This window comes from Acipenser ruthenus, chromosome 15 (assembly GCF_902713425.1).
Source record: "Acipenser ruthenus chromosome 15, fAciRut3.2 maternal haplotype, whole genome shotgun sequence".
Classification (NCBI taxonomy): Eukaryota; Metazoa; Chordata; class Actinopteri; order Acipenseriformes; family Acipenseridae; genus Acipenser; species Acipenser ruthenus.
The window spans coordinates 24,881,980-24,908,084 of NC_081203.1; the positions used below are offsets into that span (position 1 = coordinate 24,881,980).

Here is a 26,105-nt window from a genome sequence, read left to right on the forward strand (position 1 = left end):
CTGGGCAAAATGTAATGGTACCCTTCACTTAAAGTTGTGTCCTACGTACAAGAAAATTATCGTTTTGTGACAGTAATTTTACTGTCAATGCCTCATACTGTAATCAGGCTTTGATGAAACAAGGGCCATGTACACAAGATGCTACAAGTTTTGCTTACCTTGACATTCACCTTTTAATGAAGGTGACTATATTGAGTCCTGTGACCTTCATGTAGTACTGAGACAGTGCATTCATTTCAGCCATGTTCTGTTACCAGCCTTGTCCTTTAAGAATGAAACCCCTTCACTGCCACATTATCAATGAAACAGATCACACTCTTGTTTCACATATCCATTTCATTAAGACTGACTGCAGTTACTTAAGTAATCATTTGCCTGGAGATAAACGGGGATTTCCAAAAAGACATTTTCAACGAGAAAATGACGTGAGTGAAAAGATGAAGATTGGTATATGGAAGTGAGCCAGACATCTTTCACAGAGAACAGACAAACCAAGGTAACCACAGAGAAACAGTGCGTGACAATAACAGGGGAAAGCAGTGAACAAGATGGATGAGTGAGATAGCATCAACACGGGAAGTGGATCGTCAGGACTCATTGGAAAGTCGGGCAGGAAGCAACAAGTTTTCTTTCAGCATAATAGGTCATGAATATTATGGGATTTTACCTTAAATGATTGAAGACGCCTTGGGGGTTTCCAGCTGCAGTTTAGATCATCTATTGTAGTGACCTCCGTTCTCACGCCAGAAATACACAGTTCTTGGATGAGAAATGGCAAGTTATATAAAAGCTGCTGTAGTAGGTGTTCGGTTGGCAGGTGCTTGCGTATCTAAGATTGCACAAATAACTTTTCTGCACATTTCCAATCCCAACTTCCCTGAAGGAATTAAGAGGTGATAATCGTTCGAGTGGTCAAATATCCCTGAAAATGAATTAAACGCCTTGCAGACTCATCACATGGAATCTGTGCTGCCATTTCACAGGTAAATTGCTGTCTTACACCATTCACTGCACTGGCTGCTAATATGATTGCTTATAGAGTGTTATTTGCAAAGCTCTTCACAGACGTGTCCGCAAAACTATGTACATCAGCAATCGCCCTGTGTGTGTCTCTGCTTCGCTGCTGAACACTCCAACCTGAAGTCTTTAATCTTGTGGATCCTGCCTTTAAACAGCTTTTATTCGGTCACACATTTCAATTGATGATGCTAAAGCGATATATATATATATATAAGAGGAGGAATTACATGATGCTCTCCACATGAAAGCAAATTGTCTTCTATTGTAGGAAATAACGATTAATAATGATTACGGTTAGGACTAAGTAATATGTAGACGGCGTATGGAGCATGTTCTTATTTACATGGCATTGGTGTAAATAATGCACACACATTTTAAGCAGACAGTTATTTAGGCTGATGCATTTATCAGTGTAAATAGAGAGAGAGAGAGAGAGAGAGAGAGAGAGAGAGAGAGAGAGAGAGAGAGAGAGAGAGAGAGAGAGAGAGATTGATAATATATTTGTAGCTACCGTCTGTGATCATTACCATTCCTACTCCGTATTTTCCTGCTTGCTGCGCACGTGCTTTTCAAACCTGGTTAGGCGGCGCTGCAGAGCTCAGATAGGGACAGTGGCTGGCTTCTGAAATGGTTTAATCTTCGACTGCAGGAAGATATGAACATGCATGTTCATGCATAGATGTATGCAAAAGGTAATATTTTGATTTTAAAAACAGATTTTATCAGATGTATCTGTAGTATTGTATGTGTGCTTGTTTTTATTGGTGTATTTGCTGATCAGTTGTCAGTGTAAACTAATTACAAGCAATATTTGTAGTTTGTACTTTGTTCACCGATATGCTTTTCACAAAGAGGTTTAAGCTTTTCTGACGTAATGTCTTTCAAGCCGAAAGATATCTAGTCATATTTGTATTGCAGGGCTTGGTGCCTAGAAAATTATGCAAATATACTGAAAATATAGAATAAAACACAAGCACAATACAATGTACAATAACGGGGGTGGGTGGTGTGTGTCTTAATATGAGTGTTTTAAAAACGAGATATAATCTATTAAAAAAAGCATATTTCAGACACAATTTTAAAATAGAACTATTTGCAATAGTATACTCATGCAGACGGCTTGGCTCTTAAATCTCATTGGTTAAGAAGAAGATGAGTCAATAATCAATGTACTGAACTAGGTGTATTAGTAGCAATTGCAAAGTAAAGCTGTCACAGTGAGACAAGGAAATGTGATGTGGCACGTTTCTACTGAGAAAGCGGTGTTGCAAAACGGTACGTTTGAACAATAGTTAAGCATTCTTTATCATTTTAGTCTTGGATATATTGTAAATACGTAGATAAATGAGAATACTGCATACCGATTCTACTTGTGTGTGTAACTGTGAAAGCATAAGCGCTCATTAGTTGCTATTATAACTATAGCAAGAAAGCTTTGTGTATCAATTGTAATTTAAAAATGTATGTATATTATTATGTATGTATGAAGCAACACAGTTGTGCTAGGCAGATAACTTCTGAACTGCTATATCCGCTATTCAGAAAGCATGCCTCCTTTATCTTTGGTAAGTAAAACATTGTCCTGGAGTATTGCTGTTTATTTTTACCAGTATTAATGGCCATGTATATTCTCTTTGTCAGTTTAGTTTTATTTATAGCAGAACGGAATTATTATTATTTTTATTTTTTTTTTTAAACCCACAAAGAACCAGTGACCTAGAAGCACGTTGTTCAGTCAAAATTCATGGATTCACCCAAGCAGGGTACGGTGTTTATGAGAAAAAAAAAATCCAGACAGTGTTTAATAATTAACATGTCTGGCAAAATGGCAGCTGTGGTTATTTTAGTTTTAACGATTGTTATGTATTGTTTTATTGAACATAATTTTGAATAATAGTGCTCTGAATTTAAGCCAATTGACAGCCGTATGTCAGTTTATCAGGTGTTTGTGCGGCACCACACTGTGCAAAACCTTTATTTTGTGTTTGTTAAAATGCTGTACATTTTATGAAAAAAAAATTATATATATGTAACTGCTGTCTGTTAGTACTGCTCTTATTTTCATAAGGTTTTGATAAAAATGTGCTCTCCCAGTTTACTTATTTAAGCTTTTAGCGGTACACGTTTTACTATAGTACTGCATGCTATTGTAATAAGCAGCATTGTATTAACAAACCATTTGTTATGTTTCCACTACAATATTATAATATTAAATCTCATGCCACTTTAACATACTTGCCTTTATTACCTTAAGGTTAAGATTTGACGTCATGGAAAATCACAACTGAAAAGAAGAATAGAAAAATATTACTAATAAAGTACGGAAAACCCCCAAACATACAAACACAGGCACACATACAAACAGAGCACACGTGTATTGCGACCAGGCAAATAATCTGTTGTATTTTATGTGTGTATTTAACTACAACAAACCCTAAAAAGTTAATAGTACAGTTACAGTACATCTTAACCCTTAGCACAGCTTTTAGACTTGCGCAGATTTCTACAATTTCCTAAATATCAACTAGTAAATAATAATAATAATAATAATAATAATAATAATAATAATAAATGGTATTGTTATATATAGAGAGACAGCGATTTGAAAAGAGAGGCAGGCTGTATGATAAACAATGTGATACTGGCTTAAGTCATGCGTAGCCTATTTGCCAAGAAACCGCTTGTGTAGAGTCAAGTGGAAGAGTGAAGTAGCCCTTGAGGTGTTCACAGGCTGCAAATGTTTTTAATATGGGTAATGGATGAGTACTATTCCTACAATATGTGCATAGAAGCAAGAGGCTGATAATAATTAGACATGACAAGTGAAGAATGGGTATCATTGAATAAGGAGGTCAGTCACTAGCAGCATTGATGTTTCGTGATCAGCTGCACTATTATCTAGCCATTTAAAACCAGTGCCTTACTGTATAGAAACCGCTATTTGGTGGGGAAATGTGTTGCAACTCATTCTAGGGTCATTTCTACTTGGTTATACAATATATACAAGAATGGCATACAGCACGTTTTAGTTAGTTTGTTTATAAAAAGATACAGTGTGTATATATATATATATAGTGCTGCAATCATTCACATTAGGGGACGCCTATTAAGTAAATTCCATGTCCACAGTTTTGCTGCCTCTAAAACAGACTGGTCACTCTGAATATTTCCTCAAGCTCAACCTGATTTAACTGTGCTGTTGATATGCTGGGGTATTTATCCGTGACGGGGATGTGTCAAAGTGGAGGAGTCCGTTCACTTGTCCCTATGTATGTTCAGTAGGGTTACCATCCGTTCTGGTTTTGCCTGGATTGTTCTCTTTTTGAGGCAGCTGTTCTGGGAAATCTGTAAGACTTCCCGGGACATTAAATGTCAAAGTATATGATTTATTTATTTATTTTTGTACGAAATGTCTCTGGTGTCCCGGTTTTTTGTAAGTCAGAGATGGGAATGTTCAGAGCTTTACAATTTCCAAGTATGATGAAACTTGGTCAGGACATTCTTTAGCACAAGTTATTGAGAATAATTGGGGATATACAGTAAGGAGGAACCTGTCTGTCTGTTTTCTGCTTTTAGTTTTACGTTACGTACAGAAGCAGAAATAGTTAAATCTTGTGGGACACAAGCTTCCTTCCCATTTGAAACCTGCTTGCCACTGTGTCACTGTTTTAGCCACAGAAAATGTTCTAAATGGCTTCTTCATGATCCTTTTTCAGACTTTCTTTTTATGTTACACAGTACAGCCCGGTAGTGAATAGGCAGTCCATAGGCCTGTAACAGACTTATTAAAATGGATAGCATATATTTTAACGTGCTGTTCAATGCTACAGATATTTAATGTTGTGAGGAGGTTTACTAGATAACAAAGGTTGTCTTTAAAATTTAAAATAAGAGATACACACTTAGCTGTTTAACAGAAGGGCGTTCAGCCCTTGTGTTAACAAATGATCACAATAGTGCTGTGTTTTTTTTTTTTTTTTCTTAATTGTGAATAAATGTTCTGGAGTTCCCATGGGGACAGGGATTCCCCACAATCACCCAATTTACCATCTCAAGATGGATGTGGTTTTTGGAACGTCAAATGGGGGGATCTGAAACTTTATATTAAGCCAGAAAAAAAGAGAGAGGGGGAGGCTTAAATGTCCTGTGTGGAAATCCCAACACAGAAAAATCTCTCAGTGTTGAGTAAACTCATTTTTATAAGGTTAAACAGCAACAACAGAAAGCTTAGACTGTATACTGTATCTTTATAATACCAGTGTCTTACCCTTAATAAACCCATTCATAACTATTAGCAGACTGCAGCATCAACAGAAATGCTAAAATAGTGGATTTAGGACAAACTATTGTACTGATAACCTTAGCCTTCACCATTCACATTTTGGGGTAAAATGAAGAGCTAATTCATTAATTAGTATATGTATAATGATCCCGTGTGGCTGGTTTGGAGGTAGGAGAGTTATCTGTTCAAATATAGTAAATCCAATGCATTGCTCCACTCTTTAGATGATCGTTTAGAGGATTAATACTGACATGTCTAATTCATTTCCTAATAGTTTCTCACAGTGGCCACATACCGCATTTGGCAGCATCATTTAAGTAAAAGTATAAAATACATATTTGTACAGGTTACTAATAGCAAAAGCAACTGGAAAGTAGAAAGAAGAAATTAAAATAATGTTATCTAAAAATGAGACCCAAATTATAACCCAGCACTGACCCCGTGTAATGTGCTCAGGCTCTTTTTAAGCAAGTGTACTTGTCCTTTTGTGACTTTTTACAATAGCTGTCATGTAAAGCTGGCTGGGGTTGGTTCAAAGCAATGGAGGTAATGAAAATACATGTTCCGAGAGCAGTGTGCTAAAATGCTTAGTCCAATGGAGATTCCTGTAAAATGTCTCACTGTTGGATACAGAAAAGCAAGGGAAGTTGAAGAGACAAAAGCTGAAGCACAAGTCCTTTGAATTCAAAGAAGTACAAGACTTCAGAAATGTCCTTTTCATAGATATTTTTGTAATGTTTTTACATCGTTGTTTTGCTTTTCCTTTTTTTTTTTATCGATTTAAGGCATCATAAATAGTGCATCAAATAAAAATTCTTATAACAATTAATTTGAGTAAGTGTATGCTGATCTACTTAGCCGTGAACCAGATCGCTTTCCTTTGTTAGCAATGTGTAAAACATTTCTAAATCGTTAGTGACATATGCTCTCGTGTCACATCCAGTTGTGATGAAGCTTGATTAGGAGATTGTTTTGTACACATTGTAGATGTTACCGAGAGCATCAGATGGTATATGGAGGGCATTTGTTACAAAAGGTTGTACTCAGAGGTGACAACAGTAAGTAGTGAGAACAGGGTTAGTAATTTCATCTCAAACCTGGGATTTGAACATTACTGCTCCTAATGCTTCTTCTCTCAGTATTGTAGATCTTCTGTCATGCAAAGTAACTGTGATCTCTTTTTTATTCTTCTAGGAGCATCAAGAAGCTGGAAATAAATTGACGGAAACAATGGCTAATAATTCAAACGAGAGTTGCAAACTCCCTTATGATGAGGACAGGATTCCGTTAGTTGTGTTGTACAGCATTGTCTTCATCATTGGAGTGCCTGCTAACTTTGTGACTGTAATTTTAACTTACAAGCAAGTCCAGAGGAAAAACGTGCTGGGGATTTACCTTTTCAGCTTGTCGTTATGTGACCTGATGTATTTGTTCACACTGCCTCTTTGGATGTCTTATGTCAACAATGACCATGTGTGGCTTTGGAGTCCTGTGAGTTGCAAGATCACAGGCTATGTGTTTTTCAACAACATGTACATCAGTATTTTCCTCCTGTGCTGCATCTCTATAGACCGATATGTGGCCGTGGTTTACGCTGTGGAGTCCAGGGGCCTGAGGCGGCAGAAGTTGGCAGCCATCATCACATGCATCATCTGCATAGTTGTGCCAATCGGCCATGTGCCCGTTTTCACAATGGAAGAAGACGACACAGGCCAGGTCAGCAAAAAATGCTTTGAGCCAGGCAAAGCCTCTGCAATGGTTACAGGCTTTAACTATGCCAGGTTCTTCATTGGATTTTTCCTTCCCTTGTGCATCCTGATTGTCACCAACTACTGCATCCTAACAAACATTCAAGCCAGCACCGGCCTGCTTGGAAGATCAAAGATGAAGGTCAAGTGCCTGGCAATCACAGTGATAGTTCTTTTTCTGGTCTGCTTTGGACCATACCACATCATTCTGTTACTCCGAGCCGTGATGTATCACATTCTAGAAGAGGGACAAAACTGTGACTTTGGGAAACAAATCTATATCCCTTATACAATTTGTTTAGGCTTGTCTACATTCAACAGCGCCATGAACCCTATTCTTTACGTCCTGGCCAGCGACAACATTCGGAAGGAGCTCAAGAGAGGACTGCTTAGCTTTCGAAGCCGCACTTCCTTGCAGCACAGAGGCACTGACAGCAGTTTGCCCAAGTTTCCCACCTCGAAAAACTCTGTGGATGCAGCACAAACACTTGAAAACAATAACCAATGAGGGTGTCATTATTTCCTCCCAGGAGTTGTGCTGTTTGATCATTTTTTGGACATTTTTGTTTCATTTCTGAAAGTTTCCGTGCCAGGACTGGAAAAGCTATTGACAAACTTGCAGTAAACCTGTGATGACTGCTTCTAGTGGCTTGTATTCCTTTCTCAGGGGAGCTACTGTGATTGCAATTTCTTTGTACACAGAATGACAAAACAAAAATAAATCACAAATAAAGAGTTTAAAATGTGTTTTTTTAAATAATAATGCTACGCACCATGATATGTGTTATAAGACTTCCTAGATACCCATTTGAAGAAAACAGCCTATTTCAGCATTATAGAGTTCTATTTGTTTTTAAAATGAACAGACCACCTACAACTCTATTTCAATCATTTTTATTTGCTTTCTGTTCCCTCTTAATGAGTTTTGGAAAGTTTACGAGTTTCCTTGTTTCAGTGGGGAAAAATAATGCTAATGTTGTGCACAAAAAACTCTTAAAACACTCAGCAATATACAGTGCTCTCCCTTTATAACGCTGTAGTTGGGACCCACAGTTAATGAGACTACTAGTGTAATGGCATTATGGGGCAAATGGGAGCCTTGACCATACCTCCTTATAACCTGTTCCGCAGTATAAAGGACCGCCTAATAAAGGGGGAGCACTGTCCCTGTATATTGGTCAGTGCTTTTGTATAAAAAGTATGTAAAATATATATTAACCTCTTAAACATTTCCCAAACCTTAGGCAGATAAATGATTAAAATGTGAATATATGACATGGTTATAGCATGGTGAACGTCTGTGTGTGGCAGAATATCAGCATGTGTATGTCCTGTAACTCGATTTATATACTGCTCTATTATTCATACACAAGATACAAATCCAGCTATGCTTGCTTACTATTCATTACCAACCTTTATTTAGTCCATTGTGATTTTCATTGAAAAGGTAGATGAAGAGAATACCATTAAGTGGCTGGTATACGGCCGATTGTGATGTCACTGTTTTGAAATGACGGTTTGCCGTTGAAAGGTGCCTCAGGTATAATTTTGTAAAACAGGTGGCTTCAGCTGTGCTAACAACTGAAAATTGCACGGTTGTTGTAATGAATAGGGTTTCTCTTTGATGTTTTGTGGAATATAGAAAGCAAAACATGAGCTCTGATTAGCTGAAAGATCCCGAGCAGTCTGTAAAACCTAAAATGTTGTGTTTAATTCACTGGTTAGGTAATACATTGTACCACATAAACATGTTATTCCAGTTCAAATTTTAAAACATGAGCTGTTGGTTATTGCATTAATATATAACAATTCCACTAAGCATTTCTCTTATTTTGTGTTAGTTTTGTACAGGGTGTCTATCTCTGCTAAATTTGGTAGAGCTGATATTCTATATTTCCACATTTTTAATTTGCAAGTGTACTAATTTTTTTAATTTATTTTTTTATTTTTTATTTTTTACAGTTTTTGTAATGGGGATACAACAAAACCAGAAAAACAGCAAACCGAATACTATATATAGTTCATCAGAATCAGCAGTAGTATGTTCTCAACATGAACATAAAAATAAAACTAAGCAAAAATGGAATTGTAACACCACAGAGGCCCTCATTCATAAAACAGGCATCAGCAATGGAGCAGACACCACAGACACCACAAGGAACTGAAACCTGTTGGCACATCAATGACAGTGTCTTTCTAAAGCCCCTTTCACACTGGCACTCCTACTCAGGTCCCGACCCCGGTTCTGGCTACCCGGGTCACAATCCCACATAGTGTGAAACCACGTACCTGGGTCATACCCGGGTTGAGCAGGGTCCCAGCGACCCACCTCAGAATGTGGGTCAACATGCTGTGTCCCGGGTTGAGTGAGACGAAATGCATGACAGCTGTTCGTAAGCTGACGAAATAATAAACAGCTACACCCCAAGGAACATTTCTGTTTATTCTGTTTAGCCATATTTATGTTGATTGAGATACACATGAGACAGATTGCAGCAGGGATGACATTTGCACTAATCAACAATAGGGCAGAGGGTTCAATCCAGAGAAGCTTGGATGGAAGCATAACAAGTTGCTTTTGGGGCATTGACATGCGCATTCTGTACTTGCGTCTGTCACCCAGGTCAACCCTGCGTTATTAAAAGCAGTGTGAAATCGTGAAGCCGACTCGCATGACACCAGATCCTGACCCGGGAGGTTCCGACCCGGGTAGAGCATGCCCATGTGAAAAGGGCTTTAGCAATGTGCAGGGCTAAGGTGTCAGAACAGTGGCTTCAGTCTGTTAGAACAAACCCACACCCAGATTAGTCTCTTACCACGCAGCCCAGTCATAAAATTCATTGCTGCAGTTGGCTAAAACTTCTGCAATTCATTAGTGCTGCATGAACCGATTATGCGGATTTAGCACTGAGAATCAGGTGAGGGTTATTGCTGTTGGACTAATTTACCATTCAAAGAAACTATCTACATAAAACTCAAAAATAGCTAAAAAAAACAAACAAACAAAAAACACCGAAAAATGAAATTAATAGACACTGTAAAACAGACGTCCTAGACATAAAACAGTATGTTTCTCTGTTTAGGTTAAAAACAAAACCACATACACTTTAAGCTATTTTTTCTGTTTTGTATCCCACTGAGTCTAGTCATATGTCACTGCATTATTTGCATTTCACAGTCATGTCACTTCTTCCATCAGAGCAACTTGGCGAGAGTGAATTCTCTCAGTTCCTATTCCAAACTCATACTGTTAGTGTCCGAGTTCAAATTGTGTTGATATTGTTAAGTTTTGAAAGGGTTTGAAGCATTTCCTTTATGTAAGGTTATTATATTAAATGAAACAGAAAATACATAGTTTGTGTTCTGCACATTCTATTAGCCATGAATTGAGGATTTCTGATCTACTGTTTTATTTTTACAGTGTAGATATTTAAGTGCCTGCTGAAATCGTATTGTTGCTTGCACTGTCTGAAGAGCATAGTTAAGTGTTACAGAAAAAGTTGTTGTGTCTCCAAGAAAGACAGTACTTTGCCATGTCCCATGCTTAATGCATTAATAAAATATTCTTAAATATAATCCTGATTGTTTTGATATTTTTGGTTACACATCAGGAGTCATAAATCCCCAAGGGCTACAATCACACAGGGTGGTTCAACATGAAAAAGGAAGTCACTAGCACATCAAAATCAAGCTCCTTCCTGTAACAACAATGCTGGTTTTCAGTTCCCAAGCAAGCATTTCATTTCAATCAGAGAGCAGAAGCTTATTTATGACTTTTTTAAAAATCTAAACAATTGAGATTGTATTAAACTGGAAGCATAGAACTGCAATGTCATGTGCCGAGAAATCCAACCACTCCTGCAGTATTTAAGAATAAAATTAAGGTTTAAATTAAGCGATAGTGCCGTAATCTGTATCTTAAATGACTTAGCTTCTGTTTGCATAGAATTCAGGAAACCATTTACTCATCTTATGCCACGTAACAGACAGGAAGCCCTCAAACAGACTGTCTGAGGTTGACTTGTTTAAGAACAGGTAATTATAATTCCTGTATAAAAACAACTAGTTTAAGAAACCACAGCGAATATATATAACTGTAACTGCAGTTATGAATTTGCTGTGACAGCTAAACTGCAAGGTCAAAAAAATTAAATTCTTAGAAGCTGATGATTAATCATAAACTGATTTACAGTTACATTTTATCCATATACAGATACTGCAGATTGTTGATAAAAAAATATTTTTTGTGAGTCACCGGCTGGTGAAAGTAAAAATTAAGCACATTACCAAAATGCAAAGTTTTATGAATACAGCTCTTGGTTTAAGTAGCCTCCTATATAAACCTTTACCGCAGTACATTTGCAAGGAAATTGTGCAGTTTTTCCATGCATTTCCCATAGTCAAACTATGCATAGCTTACCATGTTTTTTTAATATGCTTTACCATTTCACTATGCTGTGCTTTCATTATTATTATTATTTATTTCTTAGCAGACACCCTTATCCAGGGTGACTTACAATTGTTACAAGATATCACATTATTTTTACATACAGTTACCCATTTATACAGTTGGGTTTTTACTGGAGCAATCTAGGTAAAGTAGCTTGCTCAAGGGTACAGCAGCAGTGTCCCCCACCTGGGATTGAACCCACAACCCTCTGGTCCAGAGTCCAGATCCCTAATCACTACTCCACACTGCTGGCCTGTGGTAAACTTTAATAAAGGCTATTCTTTAGAGTCTGCCTCCAACTTTTGAATCTTGGCAGGGACGTATTCAGTAGCTTTGCATGTATCAGTCACCAATGTACTCCGATGTCACTAGAAAACAAGCTGCTTTGATTGGTAATTTTCATATAGTATCACAGGTAAAGCTGTGGTCCATTAAATACATTGTGGTCAAGGAAAGCTTGTGTTCAAAACAGTTTGATCTCTGTATATAATATAAAAAATATAACAACTACAAGTTCACGTTATAGAAAGAGGCACTGGTAAGGGACCATAGGGTAAAGATTTGCATAGCTATTTTGGCACATTAAAAGCCTCTTGTTCAGTGTAAGTACAATATGTAAAGCTGTCTTTTGGTAAATGGTGAGCAAAATAACTACTGTTGGTGAGATTCTAGTAAAGCTTCTGTTTCGATTCTGATAGACACAAATCTGTTGATACAGATTGCAATATTTCAGTCCGCCCCCCCCCAGTTTTCTGCCAGAATTAATCATGAGGAATTTTTTTGATTACTGTAGTGCTTCATGATGCAACAGTAAGGTTTTGACTCACGCCTTCTTCGTCAGCGTTGAAAGCATAAGTCTACTGTATTTCACTTGCAATTTTACCTCAGAGTTCGTTATCAAGTGTTTGACGTTGTGGATAAAAATGTGTGATTCAAAGTGACAGACATATCTATCAGGAGCAGTATTAGCACTGTATTTGTGATCCTCATTTCACTTTGTTGTGAAATGTGTTACTGCTGTCTCTCAACTGCAAGGTGTCTCAATGCGCTCCTCTGAAACTTTGATGACGGGGTTCCGCTGTGGTGACAGAGATCAAGTTACTAAAACTCCTTATAAGGAATCTATTGTGAAGTCACACACGAAAGGTGGCGGCTTAGTTGAAGTCCTCTGTTTTCAGTCAAAAAGACAAAAGTTTCAGTGACTACTTGCTTTATTAGCAAGGGCAGCAGTGTAGAGTAGTGGTTAGGGCTCTGGACTCTTGACCAGGAGGGGCATGGGTTCTATCCCTGGTGGGGGACACTGCTCCTGTACCCTTGAGCAAGCTACTTTACCTAGATTGCTCCAGTAAAAACCCAACTGTATAAATGGGTAACTGTATGTAAAAATAATGTGATATCTTGTAATAATTGTAAGTTTCCCTGGATAAGGGTGTCTGCTAAGAAATTAATAATAATAATTACCAAATAGAATCATTTTGTTTTGTCCAAATAAACAATTTTGCCTATCAGCATATCAACTATGGTCCTTTCTTAAGAACAAGTCACATAAGTAAAAGCTCCAAGCCCTTCATCCTTTAATACTACATCAATGACAAGCCCATATTTGTTGTTTTGCTGAGGTGAAAGCAGGATAGGCCATTCTCTATTAAAACAGAAGAAAGCATTGTGGTATTATACAGGATGTTGCTCTTATTGTTTTCTGTAATGTCCTGTACAGAAATAAGAGAACAAGGACCCTCTGGGATTGTGTCACTGACAGACTCACATTTATGGGTTTGTTATTTGAGAGGAGCTCACCTCTTCCATGGACACTTAGCAAGCTGGTCATTATTCAACACCGAGAGGGACAACGGTATCTAGTGCTTTTGTGACAAACGTTTCAGCTGGATTTAACAGTTTTAGTGGTGGTGTTTTTATACATTGTTCACAAGATTTAAACTCATAACGTTGATGAAGGGGCAACATTTATGTACTCTACCTAACTCAATAGATGGAACTGTTGTCCAAATACAACATGCTGGAAGATAAAAGCTTATTGTGACTAGTCTGGGTGCTGGTGGTGGTTGGCAGGGACGGGGTTAATTCCTGTCCCTGCCAAAACCATGTGAGAATGGGACTGCTCCTAATTGGAATAATTGGTGCTATGTGGGAGCAGCCACATCATATAAAAAAAGGACTTGGAAGCTCCATTAGGGAGACCACCAGGGAGCTGGTAAGAGTGTGTGCAGTGTGCAGTGTGCAAAAGAAAGCCAGTAAAGGCTTTTGCCCGTCCTGGTTTTTTCTTGGGAAAATGGCTTAGCTGTCACAACCTTGTAGCTGAAATGTTTAGTCAGTACTCTGTGGGGAGTTAGGTTTTTGTATTGTGTATTTTGTTTGTTTGTGAAGAAATAAACGTGTGTAACCTCTCTAAAACTGCTGTTTCTGTGTCTGGGTCAGCGTTTTAGGGCGCAATGAGCCCGAGGCGAGGGCTTTGCCGCACTTACATAATGTATTTTTTTGTATTATTCTTTCCTCTTTTGCCATGCCAACTATTCCACCAAAATGTTTTTCAATGATACTAAAAGCTGAATTTGTGCAGTAAGACTGAGGTCGATCTTTAAAAACCACACGCTACAGGCTTTGGTAAAAAAAAAAAAGCCAGGTACTATATTGTTGTTGACCGAAATTATCTAACAGCAACCTTTTGTGAGGAAACGAAACCATAAGAAAGTGTTTCTAATAGAAGGTGCGGATACGTTACATTTTGAATGGAAATTATCATAGGTTAATATGGTCACAATTAGCCTGAGCTCCTGCACATAAAAAAAAAAAAAAAAACACTAAAAAGCAAAGTTAAATTAGTGTGTAAAATAATTTGGGAGAACTGCTGTTTAAAAAACACAGTTTTGCTTTGAAAGGGCTGAGACCATCAGGACTTGTTTCAGGTCTGAAACCCTGTTGCTCAATATATGGGTAACTGAAAAGGTTTGTTTATCATAGAACTGCAGAACGAATCCTGTACATTTCAACTGTAGATTTTCTCACAGTGTTGGGACTAAATTTAGCAGTGATGTTTAACACTGACACAGACTGAGAGAGAGATTTTAAAGATCTCACTACTGTTTCTTGCTCATCAGCTATCTCTATGATACTCTTCTGTTTCCTGAGAAACAAGTGCCAGTTTGTGATTTTTTAAAAAGTCCCATTATGCACCTATGTGGGTGTGTTCTTCACAGAAACAAAATCAAGTCAGAGAAGTTTTACTTCTGAGCACCTTTATTTCCTACCTGCATCTATTACATTTTGATCGTCTTATTTAGGCTAACACCTCTGTGACAGGAATGTGTATGTCACCGCTGATTACACTGTTGGCTAGTTTGACCAGTTTGTACATAGCTGTTTGTAGTTAAAATAATTAAATGCCAAAATAGTTAATATAAAAAAGGAAACTACATATTTCCCTAATACTAATCTATTAAGCATCTATAACATGTTAATAAACTATACATGACCCCAAATACAAGGTGTAACCTAGAAACCATTTCCTTCACATTATGTCCCAAATTCTGGGTTTTTTTACAGTAACACTGTGAATGTGCCTTTTCTATACAAGCATAACCATTTTGTGGTTTGAGGAGTATGTTGTATTGCCAAACTAGGACACATAGTTGCAACATACTTATGGTATGGAAACAGCCTTCAAACTACAGGTGAAGCAAATCAGCATTCTAGAATAGTAATAAGAAACTATGCTTAGTGCTCCTGAAATGCTGTTTTCAGCCTTTGAAAAGGTTTGTGAGATACTGATTTCAGAACAGTTTGATTTTGAAAACAAAATACGTTTGCAGCATCATTGTGCTATATTCCTTGTTTAAGAAAACACAGTTTACAGCAGCGTCCTTTAAGATTGTATTATCGAGTGTTTCATGGATAAACTGTAACTACAGTTTGATGTTTGTCATGTCTACCCAACCACGGGCAGGAGTCACCTGTAATTTTGTAATGTCGTCTGTCCTTTTGTAAAGCACATCTACTGATTTGAAATTATTCCAGAAATGTTCTTTATTTTACTTTGATCTCATTCAGTATTGGTTTTAGCTTACCTTTCAAGGTCAGATTATGTTAGTAATTTCAAGCAAAAGTTAGTCTGAAAAAACACATTCTGAAACAAATGAGTAATGCTGCATTGTCTGGAGTTGTTGGGTGCAAACTGTCATGACAGGAACCCCAGGGCATTTCTAGAGGGCACAGCAAGGTCAGTCTGTACCCACAGATGTAGGAGGATGTTACTGTGGTAAAAAAAATATTGTCCCATATTGTAGAATACGCCTATAAGTATTCATAAAAGAAAGATATCTAATTGAATAGCGTGAATAACATTTGAAAACTAAATCACATTCGTATATCCAATGACAGAAACTGATGCGAAGAAAGGAAAGTTTGATATAGTTACGAACAGAATTCAGCTGTTTAATGTCGTTTTCTACATCCCCAATTGTGAAAAAAATTCAAATTACTCCATGAACATGAGGCATACTCTATTTAAAAGGCTGTTTAGTCCATTTCAAGCCTTGGAAATACAGTATAAACACCTGTTGTTTTCTAAATGACAGCTGTTATTTCTCCGACAGGTTAGTCCAGTACGCACACTATACTGTGCTTAACCAAAAAGCTTAATGCATCTTCAAATAAGAACAATGCCTTTTTATCTTGAATCCTAAAGCCCTTACATACTTAGACCTGCTATTTCCTGTAAATCACACTGATAGCATATTGAATGAGGTCACACCCACTGCCTGTTTTCAATTATGTTTTTACTTCAGTACTAAAGTACCTCCCTTGATGAGAAGTTAGAAATAACCAGACAGTATTCCAGCAGAACTATAAGCTGAGCACGGCATTATCAGCAATGACAGGACAGAAAGGAGGAACCTTTATCTGGGCATAATAGCCAACAGAAAACGTACAGTAGTGTATTTTACAATGGTTATACAGTATATAAAATAAACGAAATCAGTCATAATATTAAGGAAATGTGGAGTAGGACACAGATGCAAGCCTTATGAATTAATAAGTACTATTAGGACTGTAAGTGCCATTAATTGAACACCAATAAATCATTAAGTAGCAGCAGCTGGCTAGAGCCTTATTTTCCATGGGGCTGGTTTTCCCCCAAGTCCTGGTGAAGGAGCCTGGGCCCAGCTACCTGCTGTGGTGGGCTCTGCCAGTCTCTGTGATAATGGCTGGTGGACTGTCACCTTGCTGGAGATGAAAGTGGATCTCAGTTGGTGACCATCTTCTCATCATTCACCTGACTTCACCACTCCTCCTTGACAAGGCTGAATCTCTGAGTCCTGCCACAGATGTGTCTGTTCTCCCATCCATCTGGCCAGGGCACATATACCGCATGTCTGCTACAGTGCTGTGGCCATTAATATTTCAACATTTTCAAATTTGTAACATACGTCGGTGCAGTAGTTCTATATTTTGTTATTGTGATAATTTATTAGCAGTACTCATTTTGTAATAAGCAAGAGCATTATTAACAGTTATTTAAAATATATATATATATCTATATATATATATATATATATATATATATATATATATATATATATATATATATATATATATATATATATATATATATATATATATATATATATATATATCCCTTGAAATAAAGCACAACCAATATGATTTTGTATTATTATTATTATTATTACTACTTTATCTAGTAACAGGAGGCTATGGTTTAGGCATGGCATCATGGATTGGGCACAGAGAGAATAACCAAGCACTAATTGTCTCCAGGATTGTGTCAGGTTGTGATCAAGGCCAAGAGAAGATACAAAAAGATGGCGTGAAGCAATCTGTGGCATACTTAAAATAACTGTGCTTCCTATCAAAAAGGTCATCTGTTTGGAACAATTTGTACAGCATTTATTTTTTGTGGTGAATTTTAATGCTCATGAAAGTGCTGAAATCACTGGAACCTGAAATCCTCTTTAGTTAACCTGCTGTACCATATAAAGTTCAGGAATACCCTTATCCTTTGTAAAAGTTTATAGTAAAAACATAGCAACGTGTACTAAAGCACAGTGAAAGCACGGTAAAGCCCACAGAGGTATGGTAAATCATATTAAAAAAACATGGTAAACTTTTATAAGGGATATTTCCCAATACATGGATATAGACATTCTACAGATACTAAAATTAACCAGCAGAGAGTTTTCCTTGTGAAAAATGTAAGTGAAACTGCATTATCATCTCAAACGCAGGGCAGTAGTTCTGCAATTTAAAGGAAATAATTTTAATTTCTTCTCTTATTTTTCATATTGTGCAGATTGAGGGATTTTTCCTCATAATCTATCAATGTGATCCTTAAAATGTTTTCAAAATGTACACTGGAGAGAAGCTAGACTGGGCCTGGCCTGCAGGCTTGTTCTCATTTCATTGCTTATATTCGGGAAGAGGTGCTGGCTTGTAGCGACCCTCATAAATGTTTGCCACACTAATTTTGCGGTTTACAATCGTTTACCATGGTTTGTCATGTTTAATATGTTTTACCATACCTCGCTATTCTTTACAATGCCTACCTATGCTTTTAACATGGGAAACTTCAGTCCTCCTATTTGGTAAATGAACTGCAGTGGTGAGGTGATTTTTTTTTTTAAATAAACATTTATATATAATTTTATATAAGTACCATCTTACAAATTGGTCAAACCATGTAGCTCCAACTGTCATACCCTTGCCCCTTAGTACAGAACCACTGCGTTGTCACTGAAGATTTGGTAAGTGAATCTTTTTAATTAATCAATTGTGACGCCTAAAAAACCTCTAATAAAATATAAATCCTTGTGTGTGCGGTGCAGCATGTTTACAGCAATAGGTCTGTTTCTTGGCATTGAAGAGTTGAGATTTCTGAAACTGAAACAAGAGACACCTCGTCAAATCTTCTCACTTTCATCACAATGCAGCTGGTTATATTTTGTTGGTGATTCTCAGATGTTGGGAAAGGAAATCAGTACAGCAGGGTGGCAGAGCACAGGTTTACTAGGTAATCCATCATTTCTTACTAAATGAATTGCCCTGGATTCAATCAAAATAACGGTGCTGCTACAGTATTGCAATGGCCATAAACTGCAATTCATTCAGGCCTCTGTTTGTTTATGATAACCATTGCTGTCCATGTATAAGGTGAATTCATGTGAGGTTTAGGGAGTAGTGTGACCCCATAAGGATTGAATTATTGATTCAACTTTACTACATATTAAATACATTGTGGAGAGTAAGTAGCTTCAAATTTCATATCTTAATTTATCATACAGACCTAACACAATATCAGAATAATTGTAAATGCCATAACGACGCAAAGGAAACAAGAATGAAACTTAAAATCAAGCAGTTCCAAAAAAGTTTGATAGTTTAGCATGGTCTACAATGTTAAAATATGCTTTACCATTCCTCTCTGTGCTTTACAGTGCTTGTCTATGTTTTACCATGCTTTCACTTTGCTTTATGTCACTTTTCTAAGGGTTTCCACATGTTCTGATGGCTGAAGTCCTGCTGTAAACATGTCTATTTGCTCTAATGTCTTTCTGCCTTTGTTAAGCCAGCATGCCATGTCAGAATGAAGGACACGGAGGCAAGCGGACCCCCTGTGCTGTGGATCGCATTGCAAACCCCGACAAGGTGTTAGACTGGGCGAGGAGCACTCAAGCGCACTGAAAGAGGAGCCGAAGGCTGAAGAGGAAGCTGGCAAGGGAGAGGGTCTAATGAAGTGCAATGACTCAATGACTGAGGGGCTAATGCATGAAATGCCTCATTCGAAAGGGATTTGCCCAGGGGCAGGAGAAGAAAGTGGATTTGATCAGAATTCTTGAAACCAAAGACGTTGGTAAGAGAAGTCTTTTGTATAAGAGTTTTTGTTTTTTCTGAATGATGATTAACCATTTGGTCACTCATGGAAACGAGGTCCATATCTGGACACTGTCAGGGAGATCATGGCTTGCTTTTTCTTAAGGAACTGAGGAGTTCTTATTTCACTTCGACTGACCTGGGGAAGCATGTTTATAGCATACAGGCTGAAAGACAGTGCTAAAAACAATGCTTACTTCCTGCAAACTACCATTGGCACAAGTAAATTGACCAACATTACATTTTCCAATTCCTGTATTGAACACTAGGTGTTATTTTACTTTATCAATTTGTTTTCATCTTCTTTTGTAAGATACATTTAAAAAAGTTTGTGGTTTTCAATGGCAAACATTCATGTCCCCTAGCTGATCCACTCACTTATTTAAACCTAACAGAAATTATTTAATTTAGTGCTGTCAGCATCTTAAAAGAAATCCCAGTGGTTAAATAGAATTTTATTATATAACATTGAATATTGCAGTTGACCTTTTTCCTTTTTAAGAAACACACTAATTAAAATAAAAAATAAAAACATAAGACTGCATACAATCCCCTAAATAAAATGGAATTGGTTATTTCTGGTTTGCAAATGTTATTGTGTACATTTAACCATCCTGAAACATTTGTGCTAATAATTATTTTGAGAAAGAGCTTCAAGAATCATTTATATATATATATATATATATATATATATATATATATATATATATATATATATATATATATATATATATAATAATACACACAATGAACTGAGCCAAATCTTTATTAAAAAAAACTAAAATAAGGTGACCACACAACACTTTTTCTGTTGTTTTTCTCAGTTGTTTTGAAGCACATGTGGTTTCAAATGTACATTTGTGTTGGTCGATTTATTGGTGTTATGTCCTGTTAGAGAGAATTTGTTGAAGAAATGCAAGTTGCTTCATGCATATTAGTTGTTGCTGTGAGCTCACTGGTAGTTTATTAAACAAATTCAGTATAAAAAAAGGACTTGGAAGCTCCATTAGGGAGACCACCAGGGAGCTGGTAAGAGTGTGTGCAGTGTGCAGTGTGCAAAAGAAAGCCAGTAAAGGCTTTTGCCCGTCCTGGTTTTTTCTTGGGAAAATGGCTTAGCTGTCACAACCTTGTAGCTGAAATGTTTAGTCAGTACTCTGTGGGGAGTTAGGTTTTTGTATTGTGTATTTTGTTTGTTTGTGAAGAAATAAACGTGTGTAACCTCTCTAAAACTGCTGTTTCTGTGTCTGGGTCAGCGTTTTAGGGCGCAATGAGCCCGAGGCGAGGGCTTTGCCGCACTTACATAATGTATTTTTTTGTATTATTCTTTCCTCTTTTGCCATGCCAACTATTCCACCAAAATGTTTTTCAATGATACTAAAAGCTGAATTTGTGCAGTAAGACTGAGGTCGATCTTTAAAAACCACACGCTACAGGCTTTGGTAAAAAAAAAAAAGCCAGGTACTATATTGTTGTTGACCGAAATTATCTAACAGCAACCTTTTGTGAGGAAACGAAACCATAAGAAAGTGTTTCTAATAGAAGGTGCGGATACGTTACATTTTGAATGGAAATTATCATAGGTTAATATGGTCACAATTAGCCTGAGCTCCTGCACATAAAAAAAAAAAAAAAAACACTAAAAAGCAAAGTTAAATTAGTGTGTAAAATAATTTGGGAGAACTGCTGTTTAAAAAACACAGTTTTGCTTTGAAAGGGCTGAGACCATCAGGACTTGTTTCAGGTCTGAAACCCTGTTGCTCAATATATGGGTAACTGAAAAGGTTTGTTTATCATAGAACTGCAGAACGAATCCTGTACATTTCAACTGTAGATTTTCTCACAGTGTTGGGACTAAATTTAGCAGTGATGTTTAACACTGACACAGACTGAGAGAGAGATTTTAAAGATCTCACTACTGTTTCTTGCTCATCAGCTATCTCTATGATACTCTTCTGTTTCCTGAGAAACAAGTGCCAGTTTGTGATTTTTTAAAAAGTCCCATTATGCACCTATGTGGGTGTGTTCTTCACAGAAACAAAATCAAGTCAGAGAAGTTTTACTTCTGAGCACCTTTATTTCCTACCTGCATCTATTACATTTTGATCGTCTTATTTAGGCTAACACCTCTGTGACAGGAATGTGTATGTCACCGCTGATTACACTGTTGGCTAGTTTGACCAGTTTGTACATAGCTGTTTGTAGTTAAAATAATTAAATGCCAAAATAGTTAATATAAAAAAGGAAACTACATATTTCCCTAATACTAATCTATTAAGCATCTATAACATGTTAATAAACTATACATGACCCCAAATACAAGGTGTAACCTAGAAACCATTTCCTTCACATTATGTCCCAAATTCTGGGTTTTTTTACAGTAACACTGTGAATGTGCCTTTTCTATACAAGCATAACCATTTTGTGGTTTGAGGAGTATGTTGTATTGCCAAACTAGGACACATAGTTGCAACATACTTATGGTATGGAAACAGCCTTCAAACTACAGGTGAAGCAAATCAGCATTCTAGAATAGTAATAAGAAACTATGCTTAGTGCTCCTGAAATGCTGTTTTCAGCCTTTGAAAAGGTTTGTGAGATACTGATTTCAGAACAGTTTGATTTTGAAAACAAAATACGTTTGCAGCATCATTGTGCTATATTCCTTGTTTAAGAAAACACAGTTTACAGCAGCGTCCTTTAAGATTGTATTATCGAGTGTTTCATGGATAAACTGTAACTACAGTTTGATGTTTGTCATGTCTACCCAACCACGGGCAGGAGTCACCTGTAATTTTGTAATGTCGTCTGTCCTTTTGTAAAGCACATCTACTGATTTGAAATTATTCCAGAAATGTTCTTTATTTTACTTTGATCTCATTCAGTATTGGTTTTAGCTTACCTTTCAAGGTCAGATTATGTTAGTAATTTCAAGCAAAAGTTAGTCTGAAAAAACACATTCTGAAACAAATGAGTAATGCTGCATTGTCTGGAGTTGTTGGGTGCAAACTGTCATGACAGGAACCCCAGGGCATTTCTAGAGGGCACAGCAAGGTCAGTCTGTACCCACAGATGTAGGAGGATGTTACTGTGGTAAAAAAAATATTGTCCCATATTGTAGAATACGCCTATAAGTATTCATAAAAGAAAGATATCTAATTGAATAGCGTGAATAACATTTGAAAACTAAATCACATTCGTATATCCAATGACAGAAACTGATGCGAAGAAAGGAAAGTTTGATATAGTTACGAACAGAATTCAGCTGTTTAATGTCGTTTTCTACATCCCCAATTGTGAAAAAAATTCAAATTACTCCATGAACATGAGGCATACTCTATTTAAAAGGCTGTTTAGTCCATTTCAAGCCTTGGAAATACAGTATTAACACCTGTTGTTTTCTAAATGACAGCTGTTATTTCTCCGACAGGTTAGTCCAGTACGCACACTATACTGTGCTTAACCAAAAAGCTTAATGCATCTTCAAATAAGAACAATGCCTTTTTATCTTGAATCCTAAAGCCCTTACATACTTAGACCTGCTATTTCCTGTAAATCACACTGATAGCATATTGAATGAGGTCACACCCACTGCCTGTTTTCAATTATGTTTTTACTTCAGTACTAAAGTACCTCCCTTGATGAGAAGTTAGAAATAACCAGACAGTATTCCAGCAGAACTATAAGCTGAGCACGGCATTATCAGCAATGACAGGACAGAAAGGAGGAACCTTTATCTGGGCATAATAGCCAACAGAAAACGTACAGTAGTGTATTTTACAATGGTTATACAGTATATAAAATAAACGAAATCAGTCATAATATTAAGGAAATGTGGAGTAGGACACAGATGCAAGCCTTATGAATTAATAAGTACTATTAGGACTGTAAGTGCCATTAATTGAACACCAATAAATCATTAAGTAGCAGCAGCTGGCTAGAGCCTTATTTTCCATGGGGCTGGTTTTCCCCAAGACCTGGTGAAGGAGCTTGGGCCCAGCTACCTGCTGTGGTGGGCTCTGCCAGTCTCTGTGATAATGGCTGGTGGACTGTCACCTTGCTGGAGATGAAAGTGGATCTCAGTTGGTGACCATCTTCTCATCATTCACCTGACTTCACCACTCCTCCTTGACAAGGCTGAATCTCTGAGTCCTGCCACAGATGTGTCTGTTCTCCCATCCATCTGGCCAGGGCACATATACCGCATGTCTGCTACAGTGCTGTGGCCATTAATATTTCAACAGTACATTTTCAAATTTGTAACATACGTCGGTGCAGTAGTTCTATATTTTGTAATTGTGATAATTTATTAGCAGTACTCATTTTCTAATAAGCAAGAGCGTTATTAACAGTTATTTAAAAATATATATGTCCCTTGAAATAAAGCACAACCAATATGATTTTGTATTATTATTATTATTATTATTACTACTTTATCTAGTAACAGGAGGCTATGGTTTAGGCATGGCATCATGGATTGGGCACAGAGAGAATAACCAAGCACTAATTGTCTCCAGGATTGTGTCAGGTTGTGATCAAGGCCAAGGAAAGATACAAAAAGATGGCGTGAAGCAATCTGTGGCATACTTAAAATAACTGTGTTTCCTATCAAAAAGGTAATCTGTTTGGAACAATTTGTACAGCATTTATTTTTTGTGGTGAATTTTAATGCTCATGAAAGTGCTGAAATCACTGGAACCTGAAATCCTCTTTAGTTAACCTGCTGTACCATATAAAGTTCAGGAATACCCTTATCCTTTGTAAAAGTTTATAGTAAAAACATAGCAACGTGTACTAAAGCACAGTGAAAGCACGGTAAAGCCCACAGAGGTATGGTAAATCATATTAAAAAACATGGTAAACTTTTATAAGGGATATTTCCCAATACATGGATATAGACATTCTACAGATACTAAAATGAACCAGCAGAGAGTTTTCCTTGTGAAAAATGTAAGTGAAACTGCATTATCATCTCAAACGCAGGGCAGTAGTTCTGCAATTTAAAGGAAATAATTTTAATTTCTTCTCTTATTTTTCAGATTGTGCAGATTGAGGGATTTTTCCTCATAATCTATCAATGTGATCCTTAAAATGTTTTCAAAATGTACACTGGAGAGAAGCTAGACTGGGCCTGGCCTGCAGGCTTGTTCTCATTTCATTGCTTATATTCGGGAAGAGGTGCTGGCTTGTAGCGACCCTCATAAATGTTTGCCACACTAATTTTGCGGTTTACAATCGTTTACCATGGTTTGTCATGTTTAATATGTTTTACCATACCTCGCTATTCTTTACAATGCCTACCTATGCTTTTAACATGGGAAACTTCAGTCCTCCTATTTGGTAAATGAACTGCAGTGGTGAGGTGATTTTTTTTTTTAAATAAACATTTATATATAATTTTATATAAGTACCATCTTACAAATTGGTCAAACCATGTAGCTCCAACTGTCATACCCTTGCCCCTTAGTACAGAACCACTGCGTTGTCACTGAAGATTTGGTAAGTGAATCTTTTTAATTAATCAATTGTGACGCCTAAAAAACCTCTAATAAAATATAAATCCTTGTGTGTGCGGTGCAGCATGTTTACAGCAATAGGTCTGTTTCTTGGCATTGAAGAGTTGAGATTTCTGAAACTGAAACAAGAGACACCTCGTCAAATCTTCTCACTTTCATCACAATGCAGCTGGTTATATTTTGTTGGTGATTCTCAGATGTTTGGAAAGGAAATCAGTACAGCAGGGTGGCAGAGCACAGGTTTACTAGGTAATCCATCATTTCTTACTAAATGAATTGCCCTGGATTCAATCAAAATAACGGTGCTGCTACAGTATTGCAATGGCCATAAACTGCAATTCATTCAGGCCTCTGTTTGTTTATGATAACCATTGCTGTCCATGTAGTGAATTCATGTGAGGTTTAGGGAGTAGTGTGACCCCATAAGGATTGAATTATTGATTCAACCTTACTACATATTAAATACATTGTGGAGAGTAAGTAGCTTCAAATTTCATATCTTAATTTATCATACAGACCTAACACAATATCAGAATAATTGTAAATGCCATAACGATGCAAAGGAAACAAGAATGAAACTTAAAATCAAGCAGTTCCAAAAAAGTTTGATAGTTTAGCATGGTCTACAATGTTAAAATATGCTTTACCATTCCTCTCTGTGCTTTACAGTGCTTGTCTATGTTTTACCATGCTTTCACTTTGCTTTATGTCACTTTTCTAAGGGTTTCCACAAGTTCTGATGGCTGAAGTCCTGCTGTAAACATGTCTATTTGCTCTAATGTCTTTCTTCCTTTGTTAAGCCAGCATGCCATGTCAGAATGAAGGACACGGAGGCAAGCGGACCCCCTGTGCTGTGGATCGCACTGCAAACCCCGACAAGGTGTTAGACTGGGCGAGGAGCACTCAAGCGCACTGAAAGAGGAGCCGAAGGCTGAAGAGGAAGCTGGCAAGGGAGAGGGTCTAATGAAGTGCAATGACTCAATGACTGAGGGGCTAATGCATGAAAAGCCTCATTCGAAAGGGATTTACCCAGGGGCAGGAGAAGAAAGTGGATTTGATCAGAATTCTTGAAACCAAAGAAGTTGGTAAGAGAAGTCTTTTGTATAAGAGTTTTTGTTTTTTCTGAATGATGATTAACCATTTGGTCACTCATGGAAACGAGGTCCATATCTGGACACTGTCAGGGAGAT

At 37.1% G+C, this 26,105-nt stretch overlaps 1 protein-coding gene across 3 annotated transcripts; it reads left to right on the plus strand.

Moving 5' to 3' along the window:
- Nucleotides 1-87: 87 nt before the first annotated feature.
- Nucleotides 88-10,583, plus strand: gpr132a (G protein-coupled receptor 132a). 3 transcript variants are annotated; one of them, XM_058987585.1, is made up of 2 exons: nucleotides 88-983; nucleotides 6,497-10,583. In XM_058987585.1, exon 2 carries the CDS (start codon nucleotides 6,533-6,535, stop codon nucleotides 7,556-7,558), a length of 1,026 nt encoding a protein of 341 aa, XP_058843568.1. In that variant the 5' UTR covers nucleotides 88-983; nucleotides 6,497-6,532; the 3' UTR covers nucleotides 7,559-10,583. The 3 variants fall into 3 exon arrangements, with proteins under 3 accessions (XP_058843568.1, XP_058843567.1, XP_058843569.1); XM_058987584.1 differs by lacking the exon at nucleotides 88-983 and adding an exon at nucleotides 998-1,712; XM_058987586.1 differs by lacking the exon at nucleotides 88-983 and adding an exon at nucleotides 1,769-2,295.
- Nucleotides 10,584-26,105: the final 15,522 nt, after the last annotated feature.

Coding starts and splice junctions, on each gene's coding strand:
- gpr132a (XM_058987584.1), top strand. CDS start 1,686: ATGTTCATGCATAGATGTATGCAAAAG. Junction 1,713..6,496: donor TGCATAGATGTATGCAAAAG/GTAATATTTTGA, acceptor TTATTCTTCTAG/GAGCATCAAGAAGCTGGAAA.